This window comes from Guyanagaster necrorhizus, assembly GCF_019112545.1.
Source record: "Guyanagaster necrorhizus MCA 3950 unplaced genomic scaffold BT62scaffold_11, whole genome shotgun sequence".
Classification (NCBI taxonomy): Eukaryota; Fungi; Basidiomycota; class Agaricomycetes; order Agaricales; family Physalacriaceae; genus Guyanagaster; species Guyanagaster necrorhizus.
The window spans coordinates 808,224-825,084 of record NW_025064890.1 but is presented as its reverse complement, the minus strand read 5'-3'; the positions used below and the strand labels follow the sequence as shown (position 1 = coordinate 825,084).

At 40.3% G+C, this 16,861-nt stretch overlaps 1 protein-coding gene across 1 annotated transcript; it reads left to right on the top strand.

Annotated features, from left to right (window-relative positions):
• Positions 1 to 12,024: 12,024 nt before the first annotated feature.
• Positions 12,025 to 15,892, top strand: BT62DRAFT_1005249 (uncharacterized protein; the record flags this gene model as incomplete). Its single annotated transcript, XM_043177118.1, has 3 exons — positions 12,025 to 12,077; positions 12,135 to 12,448; positions 15,873 to 15,892. The coding sequence occupies 3 exons, from the start codon at positions 12,025 to 12,027 to the stop codon at positions 15,890 to 15,892; spliced, it is 387 nt and encodes a 128-aa protein (XP_043040356.1).
• Positions 15,893 to 16,861: the final 969 nt, after the last annotated feature.

The following is a 16,861-nucleotide window of genomic DNA, read 5'->3' as shown; positions in this document are numbered from 1 at the left end:
GAGTTCTTGTTGCTTGTCATTCCCAAGAGGGTAGGTTTTGCAATTAAGATTGATATTTGTATTTGGAATCAACTTGATCATATAGTCCCATAGCTTGGGTTTGGGAAGCTTGTCAAAGCTCTCCTTTTCAAACAGATCTTTAAAGTCTCATGCTCACTCCAGCACCATCTCTTTGAATGTTTTTTCCTGCTTTTATTTGTTTGCTCTAGCTATCAGATTATTGGCATGATAGACTGCTTGTATATGAATCTCCTCCTGTAGATCTATCATAAGGATTGTCTCTCTGTCCTCTATCTCCTCATCCTAATAGTCATCAGGATCTTCATCAGGTAATTCAAAGGGGATCTTCTGACATCTGCATCTAGTGAACATGATCCTTCCAGTTTTCCAGTTGATTAATGGATTATGACATATCAGCTAATTATGACTGAGAAAAAGTTCTTTGGCTTCCAGGTCAGTTATAGCTAAGTCAATCCATTTGGAGTGATCACTGATTGTGAGCCTAAGTTTGACAAATTTGATAATCGAGCCAGCCTGGTTTTTGGTCCCATCTGTGTTGTATATCAGAATTAGTGCTGCTGTGGCTTGAGTAGAGAGCTTGTACTTGTTGACAAGAGCATAATTGATTGAGCTTTCTGTGCAGCTGCTGTCAATCAGGGTAGTGATGGTGTAGTCTGCACAGGAGGTGAGGGTTTTGATCTGGGTCTTAGTAATCAGATCTTGCCTCAGAGTTTTGGCTTGTCGAACATACTTCTTTGGTCCCTGGAGCTTGTCAAGCCACTTCAGGGCTTGGCATCTTTCAGCCCTTTTTATTTCTTCTACTATCTTGTTGATTACTTCTTTGGTCTGAGTATGATGGACTCAATTTTTGAGCATGGCTTTTGTCACTGTGTTGTTCTTAGCATCTCTGATTGCCTTTCAGATCCATTCAGTTTTGAATGGCTTGAGCCATGTGATGGGGCTTGCTGCCCCTGTTTGGCTCTGAGGCATTTGAGTTTTTTCTTTATGCAATTTTTTGGTGTGCATGAGAGGTCTGGGTATATTTAAATATATAGATACAGTGGTTGTAGCTACAGAAATACTATCAGTCTACTCAATGGCTGTTGTTTGCACACTGTAAAGTCCTTTGGCTGATTCAGTGGAATCACTCACTGGCTGGCCACATCTTTTACTTCCTCCATCTTGGTTTCTGCACTGAGTTCTTCTTTTTCCTTCTGTAAGTCAGTGATCTGCACTCTGATGTCCTTTCAGATCCTCTTCTTCTTCAGGCAGTCTTTTGCCATATGGCTTTTTTATCCACAGTTGAAACACTTTTCTTCTTTCTTCATGTGATCTATGTCTATTGGTTTGCCTGTCCCAGTATATGTTGTGCCTGTCCTGGTCTTCTGCATGCTATAGACAGGGGCTATGGAGGGTCCTAATGATTTTTCAGCAGTTGTCCCTAATGATTTGTTCAGAGTTGGCAGCATTGACTTCTTAGTGTAATCTTACAACATCATGGATTCTGCTTTCTGCCTTTGTTGCTCCTTATACATCTCGATGATCTATTTCTTCTATTTGTTATATCCATTCAGCATTAGGGCTCTAATGCTGATCACCAAGATCATCATGATATAGGAGGAGGGGACTCCTCTCTTGAAGGCCTTGATCATTCTGCCATCATTTGCCATATCATCTCAGATATTGGTGAGCTTGGCTAGCCATTCCAGCTCATCAAAGTAATCTGTTGCTGCTTTATCAGCCATCTTGTACTCCTTGATTTTCTGTTTATGGATATTTTAGACTGCAAGATTGATGAATTTATTATAGAGCATTTGCTTGAAGATGGGCCATAAGAGATAATGATAGTGCTCTTGAGTGGTGGATCAGAAATTGGGTGAAATGAGTATCCACTAGGTTTTTGCCTTTTCTTCAAGGTGGGAGGCAGCAAAGATGACCTTGTTCATATCTGATCTGAGGTACCCAATATAGACTTCAAAATATTGTTTGCAGTCTACAAGAAATTGATCAATGTTATCTGATGCCCCTTTAAAGGGGTGAGGCTTCTGTAAGAGGTCTGGGCAGCATTGGAGAACTGCTGTATCATGAAGTAGCACATCCATCAGGTTTGGTCACTCTGAGAATGGAGGCTATCACCATTCTAGTGGTGGCCCAGAGAATGAGTGAAGCAAGTTGTCATCAGCGATCAGGCTTCCTCATGGTGCTTCTTCCTTTTGAATGATAACTCTATCTTAGATAGTGAAGCCCAGATAGACTGCCTTGAAGTCATTCCAAACTGGTTCTTTTTCTGTGCTGCTCCCACTAGCCTTGTCCAGTGAAGGCTGGACTCTTAGTATTTGGCTTTCCTTACTGGTCCATGAATTTTGGTATGTGGCTCAGCTTTTGGCAGATTGCAGTCAGGAGAGTAGCAACCAGATTGCTGTTGATCAGGACAAAGGGGCAGAGTAGAAGAACATACTCTAGATGGAAGATGCCATATATATAGCTCATTTCAGAGTAATGGGTGATGACCATGGCATTAGTTGTATTGTCTTTGGCATCTGGTATGCTGGTGGCCAGCAAACTTGGTCTTTCAGGTGTTTCTTGTTATATTGTATAGTGGCATAGTCAGTTGCCACATGCCTTAGGATTTCTGTCTTTTCATTAGTCAATGATTGCAAATATAATTTTCCTAGTTGCAATACCATCCAAGTGGTATTGCACTATAAAAAGTTTACCTCTTGTAGGTAAAATTTCTGATACTCTTGAGTCCTTGCCTCTTGTATCACCCTTTCCAGTTCTTCTTCATCTGTGTCTTCTTATAGAAGATAAGAGAGGTCCCTCTAGCATGAGATGGGTCACTACTTTCAGTTTCCTTGCCTTCTACATCCTCAATGTCCTCCTTCTTGAGGAAGATGGTGGGTGGAACATAGGAACTCTCTTCATCCTCTAGTGGTTGGGCTGTTGTTCCACTGCCCTGGCTGAGTGCTAGGGCCAGCAGTGGGGCCTGAGGCATTGGAAGAGCTGTAGTAGGTGGAGGCCAGCTGGCTGCTGATATGTTTATCATATCAGTTTTCTCCTGTTGCTTTCACTGCCTCCACTTGCTTGCAATAGAGCTGGATGTTTCACCTATATCCATTATCAAGTAACTGCCTAACCACTCAGCTTCCAAGAAATTCTTGGAGTGTGCAAACAGAGATGTGAGCAGTCTCAGAGACTCATAGCCTATAGTGTCTGAGAACAGACTTGTTATCTCTGAACATGGTATCAATACTGGGAGTTCATTGGGAAAGGGGATACTGAGGGGTTGAGGAGTGTGGGGGAGACTTAGAGACTCTTTCTTCTGCTGCAAGAGTTTTATTCCTCCAGCAGTTTTCACTCCATTGGCTGGACTCAGTATTTGGCTCTCTGAAGACCAGAGTAGAGAGAGATACATTGGTACATACTAAAACAAAAATGGTGGCACCTTTGGATCTGAATTCATATCAGTTTGAGACATTGGCCCTTTCCAAGTCAGACTCTCTCAACTTCTTGCTGCTCATCCCAGTGCTCCTCATTGTATCTAGTGGCTTTCTATCTCTGTCTCTCACTTTCAATAAGGCACTCCTCAAGCTCACTGCAAACTAGCTGTAGTGCAGTTTGCTGCCTCTGCTCCTCTTGTCAGAGAGCCTTATCATAGTTGAAAGAGATATTGATGTCTCAGGTGGGGAAGTACTGATGTATGATCTTGTCTCAGGCTTCTCTGTTTCAGCACTCATTGTTGAGCTGGTCTGAGGGTGCTCTCCCTATTCCACCACTTGTCCTGACTGAATGTGGAGAGATAGAGAGAGAGCTGTGAGACTGGCCTTGAGGCAATGCCTGACAGGATCTTATAGTCAGCTGAGCAGCATCAAGGGAATCTCTGGTATGGTCAGCAATCTCTCTGATTTGAGAGGTAGTGGTAGGGTTGGACAAGAGAGACTGCTGAAAGAAGTCTCTCAGGATGTCCTCATCCTTGTGGTCAAGTGGGGGTCTTAGGACTCATGGGTTTCTGAATTCTGCAATGCAAGAGTCATGGTCTCAGCTAGTTTATCTGAGAGGGTATTGGTGTCTTTTTTCTTCCTGAATGTCCCCTTGATGTGAGCTGCTAGACCTGGCCTCAGGTAAGAGGTCTGTTAGAGGCTGCTAGAATGCTCATTGGGATTTGAGGATGTCATGTAGAGAGAGGTCAGGGATTATATTTTATAGGATGTGTCAAATGTGCTGAAACTTGTTGTAGTGTCTAATGGCCCAAGCAGTAATTGAATGGTGTCTCCTGCACAGCTGGATGATCACCAATAATCTCAACAATATTCTGACTATAGAAGCAAGAAGTTTAAAGAACTCATGATTGAAGTTCAGGTCTGAGGGGTTGATAGAGGGCATTCAGTTTCCTCTGCACTAATAGGCATGAGAAAAGAAAAGGAACAGCTTTGAGCTAATTGTTAAACCCAAGTTGCATGTGACTATAGACATGTGATAAACTGATGTCACCTCACACTTTGGGTGAATCATCAGATTTCACTGAGCATGAATAGTAGCTGTTGTGCATCAAGGCCTTGTAGTTGGCTTGAGAAAAAGTGGTGTAATAATAAATTTTAGCTTGAAGCTGAGATTTCTAGTGAGAATGAGCTGTCTTAAATACTGTACATATCATATCTAAATATACTATTACTTATTATGTGTTGTTAAGTCTCTGATGCTCATTGTTCTTGAGTATCACTACCATGCATAAAAGGGTGATTGTGTGTTGTTGAGCATTACTATCACATCACAAGACAATGACTGACTCAGCTAGTTATGATGACTAAGCCTTGTCTCACAGTCTTAAGTGCTTATGTTGGTGCTCTGACTAAGCATAAATAGAAGTTAATCTGAGAAAAATAAATAGAGTAATAGAAAAATTGTAACACCAAGAGTCATGCAGCTGAAGTAGACACTGCTTCTGAGGAATTGGCCTCAATGGAGTCAGAAAACTAGGAAGCAACCCTATTCTCTCAGTGTGAGTTCAGGGTTGCATTGACTTTATTTGCACACTGGAGGTCATCACTCTCAATGCAACATCTCTTTTCAACCAATCCTTCTATTTTTCACTTTTAGCAGAATTATCATCTAGTATAGAGTCTGATGGGTCTTGTTAGACTTAACTGGCATATGATCTGAACATGTGATAAACTAGCACTGTATTGCATTTGTACAGTCACACTAGAGTTCACTTATTGTGTTCTGATAGATGAAGTGCTTCAAGGCCAGAGACAAGCTAGACTCAAGAGAAGATAGTGTGAGATAAACTTATAGCTCAAAGCTGGACTACTATAGCAAGAGCTATTCTACTTATATACTGTTCTGCTTGTAATAAATATAACTACTGTCTATTATGCTGTTCTGTGTTACAATACTGATCTTGTCTGATTGTTGGGGGTGAAACAATAAGGTCTTATCTGTGGATAAGATAACTAAGTACAATGGCACTCTGTCTGTTGTGATTATCTAATCTTTCCATGCCTCTTAAGAAAGTGCTCAGAATAAGATAGACATTCTGATAAGATAAGAAAAAAGAAAAAGATATGGAGAAAATTATAATATCATCTCTCTCTTAAAACTATTATTCTGATAGATCAATTGATAGAAATTTTGTAGTTATAAATGGTGTCATCTGTGTTCAGATCCTGCTCATAGATCCATTGATTTGATTCAGACCTATTGTTAGACCCAGATAGCACATGACTATAACTATATGATAAACAAGTGCTGTATTGTGTTTGTACAATCACACTTGAGTTCACTATATGTGAGTGCTAGTATTATGCCTTAAGATCAAAGCTTAGTTGACTCAAAATAGTATGATAGAATTAAGGATAGTTCAAGACTAGGAATATATAATATTATCTATGCTACTTATATACTATTGATCTCCAAGATAAATATAGTATCACTAATTGTGAGTGTCTGCATTGTGGTACCCATTGTTCTAAGATGTTGTAGTGATCTACAAAAGGGAGATTGTCTTGCTGTCAGAGCATCACTATGTGTCATGAAACAATAGTCATTATACTGACTAAGACCATCCCATAGTCCTAAGCACTGGCCTAAATGCTCTGACTAAGCATAAATAGGGATAAAAGTAGAGAAAATAGTGAAAAATCATAATATTACTCTTTTCTTAAGACCATCATTCTGATAGTTTAATTTAGAGATAATTTATACTCATATATAGCTGTGTCCATATTTATTCACTTCTTGTTGATCCACTGATTTGACTTCAGACTATAGTCCTTCCAGCTGACAAGATAATTGATAGTTGTGGTCATGCCTTCTTCTCATGCTTTGATCTGTCATATTTTGTGATCAAGAATTTGGTCAATTTCATAATGTTCTTTCTTATCAATGAGGTCAGATGGTAGAGAAGATGGTAGTTCTTGATTTGAAAATGTGGAGAAAACATATAGTGTTAACAGAGATTCATTGAATATGTTGTGGATGTGCTATGAAGTTGGTAACTATAGCTTATATGCTGAAGTGCTGATCTTTGCTAGGACTAGAAATAGACCAGTCTGTTTGTCAGTGAGTTTGTATTTGAGATATGGTAGGTGAAGATTGGTTGTGTCAAGCCATACCTTGTCATTTATTGCATAAGTGTGTGCAGTGCATTGGTGTTTATCATATTGTGACTTTATAGTAGCAGCTGCTTTCTTGAGCACTATCTGTGTTTCCAGGTGAATTTTTGCTATTTCAGTGGCAAAGTTGAGTGAGGCAAGGGTAGTCATGTGGGATTTTATGATGACAGTGACTTTGGGATGTCACCTGTAGTTTACAAAGAATAGTGTCTTTCTAGTGGCTGAGTAGATACAGTTGTTGTGCTGGAAAGCTGTGAGAGCTAGCTATTCTATCTAATCATCTTGTTGGTGATTGATGAATATGTGCAGATACTTTTTGAGCTCCTGATTGACCTGTTTCATCTGCCTATCAGTTTGAGAGTGATAGGTTATAGAGGCATTGCTTTGAATTCTGAGGAGCTGATACAAGTCATTTAGGAATTTTGATATGAATTGTGATTCTTAGTCTGAGATGACTACTTGTGGCATTCCATGTTTAGAGTAGACTTCATCCTTGAAAATCTTGGCCCATCCTTCTGATGACAGTTTGATGGAACAAGCCATTAGGATGATAGTCTTAGAAAAATAATCAACTATGATGATGATTGCATTATAGCCATTGCAATCGGATAGACTGGTAATCATATCAACAAAGATATGAGTCCAAGGGATTGTGAGGACTTCATTTGGATACTATTAAGCTCAAATGACATGTGACCTAAATATATGATAAACTGACACTGTCTTGCACTTCAGACAATGATGTCAGAGTTCACTTGATGTGCTATATGGCTCTGTGTCTTAAAGCCTTTAGATTAGCTTGAGATAAGATAGTAAAGAAATAAACTTTAGTTTGAAGCTGGGATTACTACAGTGAGAGCTATGCTACTTATATACTAGTCATCATCCATCTAAAGATATAACTACCTAATTGTGTGTCCTGGCATTATAGAGCATTTTGTCTAGTGTCATTAAGCTATCTACAAAAGGGTATTATCTGTTATTGAGTGGTTACTATCACATCGAAGGACAATAACTGACTGGGCATTGTTGTGCTGACTAAGCCCATCTTACAGTCTTAAGCACTGGTCTAAGCACCCTGGCTAAGCAAAAATAGAGGTCAATCCTTGAATAAAAGATAGAAGTGAGAAAAAATTATAACATTACCCTCTCCTTAAGACCATCATCTCAATGGTTAAATTAGGAATAAGTCTAGGCATCTCAGGAGCAGATAACCTGCCCTTCTTCTCATAAGATTCATGAAGACATTGACTGATAAAATATCAGTTCAATGCCTGTTTATAATCATATATCATATCATTGGCATTCATATGCTGTTCATTGACCCATTGGTTGGATTCAGGTCTGTACCCCTTCTAGCTGACTAGATAGTCAACTGTTGTAGTCATTTCTCTGCTCTTTACTTTGATTTTCCATAGTTTGTGATATAAGATCTGATTGACTTCATAATGTTCTTTATTGTCAATCAGCTCTGGTGGCAGAGGAGATGGATGTTCTTGATTTGGGAATGCCAGTGCAATGTAGGATGTTAGCAATGCCTTATTAAAGATATTGTGCATTTTCCAGCTGCTTAGTAGGCATAATTTATAGGTGGACTGGCCAATCTTAGCCAAGACTGAGAAGGGTCCTGTCTGTTTGTTGGCCAATTTTCTTTTTGGGCATGAGAGATGAAGGTTTGTCATATTCAGCCATACTTTATCATTGACTGAATACTCATGTGCTGGTCTATGGTGTTTATTGTATTGCTTCTTCATAGTTTCTGCTGCTTTCTCAAGAGCTGTTTGGGTCTCAGCATGGATTTTGATCATTGTAGATGCAAAATCAGCTAAAGCCAGCATTGTTATACAAAGTCATTCAGTTTAGGTGACATTAGAGTGTCATCTATAATTGATGAAAAAGAGAGACTTTCCCATAGCTGAGTGGATTTGATTGTTATGCTAGAATGTAGTGAGCACTAGCTATTCCACTCAATCATCCTGTTGATAGTTGAGGAAGAGGTAGAGATATTTCTCCACCTCTTAGTTGACTCTCTCTATTTGACTGTCAGTTTGAGGGTGATAAGCAGTCAATGTGTTTTTTGTTTGATATTGAGAAGTCGGTATAAGTTGTCAAGAAATTTGGAGATGAATTGTAGTCTCCTGTCTGAAATAATCACTTGAGGCATTCTGTATTTTGCATAGACTTCATCTCATAGGATCTTTGCTCGTCCTTCTGATGTTAATTCTGTTGAACAGGCAATTGGAATGATTGCCTTTGAGAATCAGTCAACTATAATAATGATAGTGTCATAGCCATTGCAGTTTGATAGTCCAGTGATCATGTCCACCAAAATGTGGGTCCATGGTGATGATGGAATCTCATTTGGATGGAGTGGAGCTGCTCATAGCTGTGTTGTTGCTTTGTCTCATTGATACACCTCACAAGCCTTGACATATCATATGATATCAATGCCTATTTTGGGCCACTAATATTCCTGGAGGATAAGTTTCTTGGTCTTGGCAATGCTGGAATAGCCAGCAGTTGCATGGTCATGGCATATAGTGATAATTTCACTATAAAGAGCTTGGTTTCTGAAGATATAGATCTGCCTATTATAGCAGATCATTTCTTCTTCTCTGGTCATTCTGCACTCATGATTGAGTGAAGAGATGATGCACTGGTCCCACTTCTTCATGTCACATATGATGCTCTTGATCTGTTCATGAATCTCCTCCTTGGTTGGCATTATCATCACCCAAAAGTGTTCAGCTTTTAATAATGTTACTCCTTCATTATCTCTTTCTCTCTGATTGTGGCCAGCCCATCAGCTGAGAAGATCAGCTTTCTTGTTTGCTGCACTAGCTTTGTAGTGCAGCATATATTGATATTGGCTAAGTTTGGTTACCTATCTAGCTTGCTAGTGGTTTAGCTTCTGCAGCTGTTAGAAGTATTGCAAATTCTGATGGTCTGTCCAAATCTCAAAGATTTTGATTGCACTGATTAGGTAATATCACTATTCTTCAAGAGCAAGCATGATGGCCAACAGTTCTTTATTGTATATTTCATAGTTTTGTTCTGTAATAGTCAGGACTTTTGAAAGGAATGCTATGGATCACCACTTTCTGTCTTGTTCCTGAGATAGCATGGTGCCAATTGCCCCTTTGCTAGAGTCTACTTTGACTTGAAACTTATCTTTCTGTGTGAGAATAGCAAGTATTACATCTTCTGCTAGTTGTCATTTGAGGTTGTTGAATGCAGATTGCTGAGATGGGCCTCACACCCAAGAGGCATTTCCTGTTAACTGAGTCATGGGTCAGACTATCTTGCTATAGTCTCAGATGAATTGCCAATAGAAGTTGATAAATTCAAGAAATGACTGTAACTCCTTCTTCTTCATTAGTTCCAGCCATTCTGTTACTCTGGCTACCTTGATGGGATCCATTCTAATGCTTTCTTTGCTGATAATAACTCTGAGGTACTCAGTTTTGAGTATCTCAAATTCACACTTCTCAGCCTTGAGGAACAGTTGGTGTTTTCTTATCAAGGCTAATACTTACTGCATCAGTCTTCAATGTTCCTCTTTGGTCTTGGATATGATAAGAATGTTGTCAAGATAGATTGTGACTTTTCCAGTGGTGATGAGATCCTTAAATATGTCATTCATCATCCATTAGAAGGTGGCTGGTGAGTTAGTCAATCTAAAGAACATGATGATCAGCTCAAATAATCCTTGATTGGTGCAAAAGGCAGCTTTCCACTTGTCACCCTCCTTGATTCATACATTGTTATAGCCCCAGTGAACATCTAATTTAGTGTAATATCAGGCACCATGCAGCTTGTCCATGAGCTTGGAGATCAATGAGAGTGGATAATGGTTCTTGATCATTATCTCATTCAGCTTCTGGTAATCTTATACTGGCCAGAGTTTTCCATCCTTCTTGACAAAAAAGAAGGAGGAAGCCATCAGGGACTTTGATAGCCAGATTCATCTAGTGGATAGGTTTTCATCCAGGAATTTATTGAGTTTCTGTTGCTCATTATTGCCTAGTGGATATATCTTGCAATTCAAGTTGGCACTGGCATTGGAGATCAGCTCAATGGCATGATCCTATGGCTTTAGAGCTGGTAGCTTATCAAAGCTTTCCTTCTTGAATAGGTTCCAGTAGTCCTAGGCCCATTTGGATACTATCTCCTTGAACATCTTCTCTTTCTTTCTCTTATTGGCCTTTGCTGCTGGTCATTAGTATGATGCATGGTGTGGATATATATGGCCTTCTGCAGGTCTATGGCAAGGATTGTTTTCTCATCCTCCATCTCTTCATCTTATTAATCTTCAGGATCTTTGTCAGGCAATTCAAATAGGATCTTTCAGCAATGACACCTTGTAAATGTGATTCAACCAGTCTTCCAGCTAATAAGCAGGTTGTGACAGATCAGCCAGTCATGTCCAAGAAAATTTTCCTTAGTTCCTAAATTGGTTATAGCCAAGTTGATCCTTTTGGAATGATCATTGATCATGAGCCTGAGCTCAATGAATTCAGTAATTGAACTGGCTTGGTTCTTGGTGCTATCTGCATTATACATCAGGATTGGTGCTTGGGGATGAAAGCATAATTAATTGAGCTGCCTGTGCAGTCACTGTTGATTAGAGCAGTGACTATATAGAAGTTATGAGATATGAGAGTCTGTTAGGAACATGCCAATTGAGTGAGCTTTAATGCATGTGCAGAGACCAGCAGAGTGTGTAGGCATCAATGAAGCTATTGGCAATGTCACCCTTGAGTTAGAGTCTAAGAATCTGGATGGACAGAATAGACTTCTGTCAAAGAAACAAACAGAAGTATCCTTCAGAGTAGAATCCAATGGACAAGGTAAGGAGGAGTTGAAGTGAGTGTGAAGTGTAGATGGCTTATCCAAGTTGATATTTGAACTGAGTAGTTACAATAGTTATACATAACTTTATATACTAATAGTAGCTAATTCTGAGTCAGATTCTATTGGGTTCCAATGTCAATATTCACTACTAAGTTCAGAGTCTAGATATTACAATGTGAAATATGAATGTGAAATGATAATGGTAAAAATGAAATTAATAGGTAATGGAGAGCAGCTGAAGTCCAGTGGGTTTCCATGATTATATTCATGGTTGGTTGAGATGATACAGAGGCTAGCAGCATACATGTAACAGTATTCTCTCATTAGCATTCTTGCCCTCAAGAGCACAGATCCTGATGGCTGGTGAGTCCATATGAAAGATTGTTGGTGGCCATAGGAATTTTTTGCAACTTGGTCAGATACTATCACTATTGCTCTAACTATGTCACCTCCTGCTGCATATTGTCACTCATATACTCCTGAGCCTTTAGTGAGGGAATCCACCTCTGATGGCCCTGAAGAGACCAAGGAATTATTTCATCTGAAATAACAGTCCATGGAGGAAGAATACATGGAGGCTGTGGAGAGCTATTTGGAATGGCAAGGAGAGTGGGAGTGGAAGAAAAAGATCCAGATGGACTGTGTAGCCTGAGAGGTGTGGAAAAGGGAGCAGAAGGAGGAATTGGAGAGAAAGAGGGAGGAGGTCTGGCAGGCTGCAGAGAGGTGGGCTAAGGAGATGGAGGAGGCATTGAGAGAGGCAGCTCAGAGAGAGGCTGAGGAGAGAGAGGCCACAGAGGCTGCAGCAAGAGCTTCAGTCTCAGAGGTAGAGGAGAAGGAGATGGTTACAGAGGATAGATTGCAGATGACCCTCACGAAGGCCATTGATTTTCAGCTGCATCAAGTGCTGGCAGAACAGTTTAGTCCTAGCCTCAGTCTTCACTTTAAGAAGGTGACTGGCCATATGCCTCTGGAGTCCAATGGTGAGCAAGATAAGGGGACCAAGGGAGATGATGAGTTGGAAGAATCTGAGAGAATCCTGGAGAGGAGAAAGAGAGTACAAGAGGGGAAGAGAAAGGTAGTGGATCCAGCAGAGAAGGGCTGTAAATGCCAGTTCAGGTCAAGGAGCATAGTAGATGGCAGTGAGGCAGAGGTGGTTGCTAGTTTCAAAAAGCAGACAAAGTTGGAAGTGGTAGGACCAGTGAAAGATAAAGAGTTGTTGGATGGTGAAAGTAAGTGTCTTGGTTTTCTTATATAGTTTGACTTAGCTTTCATTCTTAAGAAGCTGTGTGTGCTGTCACCAAGATAGTGCCCATTGTTATGTATGCCCAGCCACTGAAGGCATTAAGCATAGGCAGACTTGTGCACATTGCAAAATTAAGAAGACTGCCTGTTCATTCAACTAGGGTGTCACCACAAGCAAGGTGATTAGTAGTATGGAGGTCTCTGCTGGTCTCTACCAACTTTCAAAATTGATATGCAAGTTGATATGTCACATAGATGAGTTGGCAGATGAATAGAGATCTGAAAGAAGGTCTGACTGATTTTCAAGGATGAGAGAGATCAGGAGGTAGAGGATCTTTGGGAGGTGATGATATGCAGGCTATATGTCCAGCCCTATAATTTGCAAATTCTGCATAACACACTAGAATATGCTAGCAACTGAGGATCATTAGCCAGTAGAGGACTATGGCTAAGGCTCTGAGCTGATAGTCATGCTAGTCACCAATACTAAGTCCAAATTGGACTTTGTAAAAATAATATGGCCTAAGAATAAAAATCCTAAGTCAGGTTTGAACTTAGAAAAGTTTGGCACCACATCTTGGAAAATACTAAGTCCAAGTTAGACTTAGAAGTGGTATCTCAAATAAGGCCAATTTTATGTGCCACTAAAACAAGTATATTTTAAGACAGCTAAGGATATAATACTATAGTCAGTTATAGAGTATTGAGTAGAGATAGCATCATCCAGGAGCAGTAAGAAGAAAGACCCAATAATCTGTAGCTAGCACTGTGAGTTTTGATTCAAATGCCTAAGTCCAAATTTTCTAGGTATCAGATGATCTAAGAGACTTAGAATTGAGAGGAATAGAGTAGATAGGACCAGTTGACTGGGTCTGATCGATTGAGCTACTAAGAATAACTCAGAGGATTAAAACTTTGAGTAGACAGAAAGGAGTTAGGTACTCACAGGCACTATAGGCTTAAAATAAAGCTATGCAGTGGCCAGGCAGGTCTGGGCAAGCCTAGAGGAGTCCAGAAGTGCTGCCATTCCAGAATAATAGTGTGATTCTGCTTTAAACAGGAGAAATATTATTTTGAATGCTTTATTTATAGATTCTATACCTGTTGTATTATAATTTTTCCTATTTTCTTTTCTTTTTCCTTGATTTATTCAGGATTGACCCCTATTTCTCCTCAGTCAGGGCATCTAGACCAGGCACTTAGAATCATGAGAATGCTTAGTCATTAGCACTGTCCCAATTCTGGTCACTGCTGTGAAGATGTGCAGCAGCACAATGACAGAGAAGTCTCTCTTATCTTTGTGCAGCAGTAACAGCACAACAGCAGGATAATACTTTTTGTAGGTATCTTAGCAATGCTGGATAAAATGCTATATAGCATCAGTAAAGACAATTAGGTAGTTATATTCTTAGAATGATAAGAATTTAATATTTAAGTAGCATAGCTCTTACTGTAGTAGTCTCAGCTTTGAGCTAAAGTTTATTCTCCATTATCTTATCTTGAGCAACTTGTAACTGCCTTGATCACACAATGCCAACAATGCATCAGTGGACTCTGATAGTATAATCCAAAGTGCAAGGTTCTATCAGTTTATCATGTGTTATTAGTCTTGTAGAATTTGGACTTAACAATTAGCTTAAAGCTTCTAGCTTCTCTTTCTTGACAGCTATCAAAGCACAAGAAACTGAATGCCTTCTACCAGCTCTATCAACTCTGAAGTACCCCCTTTCTCTATTGAATTGCTGACCCTTCTTCTAGGAACCTTAACAACCAAGATAGTCAGAGACTATCAAATCCAAGATGTCACTCTCAATCAACTCCTCAATGGCCTCTCTGCCAATATCTGAACTGTTGAGTCCAGATCCAGAGAGAGATCTGAAGACATGGGCCAAACAGGTCCTATCCAAAAAGAGGAAGAACCCTGCTTCTCCTCTCTATACCTTCCAACCTCTGACCTTGAACCTCCAACCACTGACTCTGATACCACTGATGAACTGGTGGAAGAAGAGAAGGATGAGTCTGACCAGCAGTGAGAGATCAACTATAAGCACAACAAGTAGCAGGCTAGAGGAGAATGAGTTACAGAATGGGGATTACCCCCAACAGACTATAAAAGGGTCTGGAAACACCAAGCATGGTTCTCAGATACCAAGTGAGATGAAAATCCCAAAGATGACCTCTATTTCCCAGATCACTGGAATAAATCAGGGGACAATCAGAATCAAAGTGCTGATAGTTGATTATCCATCAACAAAGAAGATGCAGATGCTAAAGGGTTTCTGCCTAGGGGCAGACCCTTACCAGTCTAAGGATAAAAATAGCCATCAGACACAGAATGAAAAAAAGATCCCAAGGATGACTCCTATGCAGTCGATCAATGAGATGACATCTCTGAAGACAGGGAGAATGATTAGTGGAAATTATCAACCACTGACAATATAGGAAGCAATGGCTTTCTGTCTGACAATGACTCCTTATCTGACTGGTATGGAGTCTGAATACTGCCAGTACCTCAGATCAGCAATTGAACCCTTTGAGAGTTCTTGCATAAGAAACTCACCACTCTTTTCCTCAATCTGGACTTCTATGATGAATTCTGATAATATGCTGAATGGGTGGAAAGAGAAAGGAAGTGGTGGCATAATGCTGAGACTGAGAGAATCTGGAATTTACCCTTCTGGGGGGTTCCATATTGGAAGGACTCTGATGATCCTCAAGGCTAATACCATTCTCAGGGAAGATGGAGAAATAGAAGAAGGAAGCACCCTCTTCACAAATGATCACTGGTCTGGATTTATGAATGAAGAAGAGCTGGAGAGGGAGAGCTGGCAGAGGGAGGAAGGCCAGTATCTGAAAAGCTAGTGAGGACTCTGGCTGGTTCTCAATGAGGAAGAACCATTGATGCTGAGGACACTCTTGGTGTTATCAGAGGATGATGAATACTGGCCACCCTCAACAGGGATGACATCACATAGAGGAACAAGTTATGATATGGCATCATAGCTTTCTCAGAAAAAGCCAAAATACCTGAATCCATGGAAGTATCTGGTCTGATGACTATTTGCCAGCCAACTGCTGCCAGATGAGGCTGAAGGCAGTAGAGGAGGGAAGATGTCTGAAGAGCCTCTTCCCACAGAAGATGACTCTGTGGTGATTGTCTAGGGCTGGACCATCAAGAATAGGTGAATCATGCAAAAAGAAGCACTACCACCAGAAAGTCCTGTCACCAATGATGGATTTCTCCATTCATTCCTGGGACCCCTGAAGGGGTGGAAAGGGCCACCTCTTAGCAGGCTCCTGAACTCAATACTCACTCTTAATGCAGGAGCTTAAATTATTAATGTCAAATCTACCCTCATATCCAAACCACATCTCTTTCATGGGGCATCCAACAATATTGATCACTTTCTAGTTGATTGTGATCAATATTTCCAAGTATTCACCTCATACTTTCTTGCCAACATATGTAAGGTGACATTTGCAGCAATCCATATGGCAGACAAAGCAAAGATGTGGTGGGTTCTTATCTCCCTCATATTCTGGTCTACCACATGATTGCATCATCGATATCTCTTATGGCCAGTCTTCAAACAAATGATCAATGACAAATTCACAGACTCTGTGGTCCAAGAAGTCCACAAACAAAAGATGAAGAACTTCAAGATAGGAGATAAGCTGGCTACTGACTACTTTGATGAATTGAAATGATTCAGCAAGTTGGCAGGAGTCCAGGACAATGTAGCTGACACTGGCAGGATAGTTGAATACATGAAGATGAAGGCCCTGGCCTTCTATCTCAAGATCATCTCTGATATAGACTATGGTGTTCTAGTCAGATATGATGAATGGAAGGCCTGCATCATTACAATGTACTGGGAGTAGCAATGACAGAAGACAGAATTGTTCACCCTATTGTAGAATGGACAGAAACACCAGAGACAGGGCATAAAGTCCTCCACCTCCAATGTGACCATGCCTGCCAAGCCTAGTGGCTTGATTCTAACTTCCTCATTTAGTGAGAAAAGAACCAGTATGGGCATGACATATACTAAAATGGGTCAGCCAATAGATGTGGATCACCTCAAGAAGGAGGGAAAGTGTTTCAATTGTGGCCAAAAGGGCCATATGGCACAAAACTGTCCCCAGAAGAA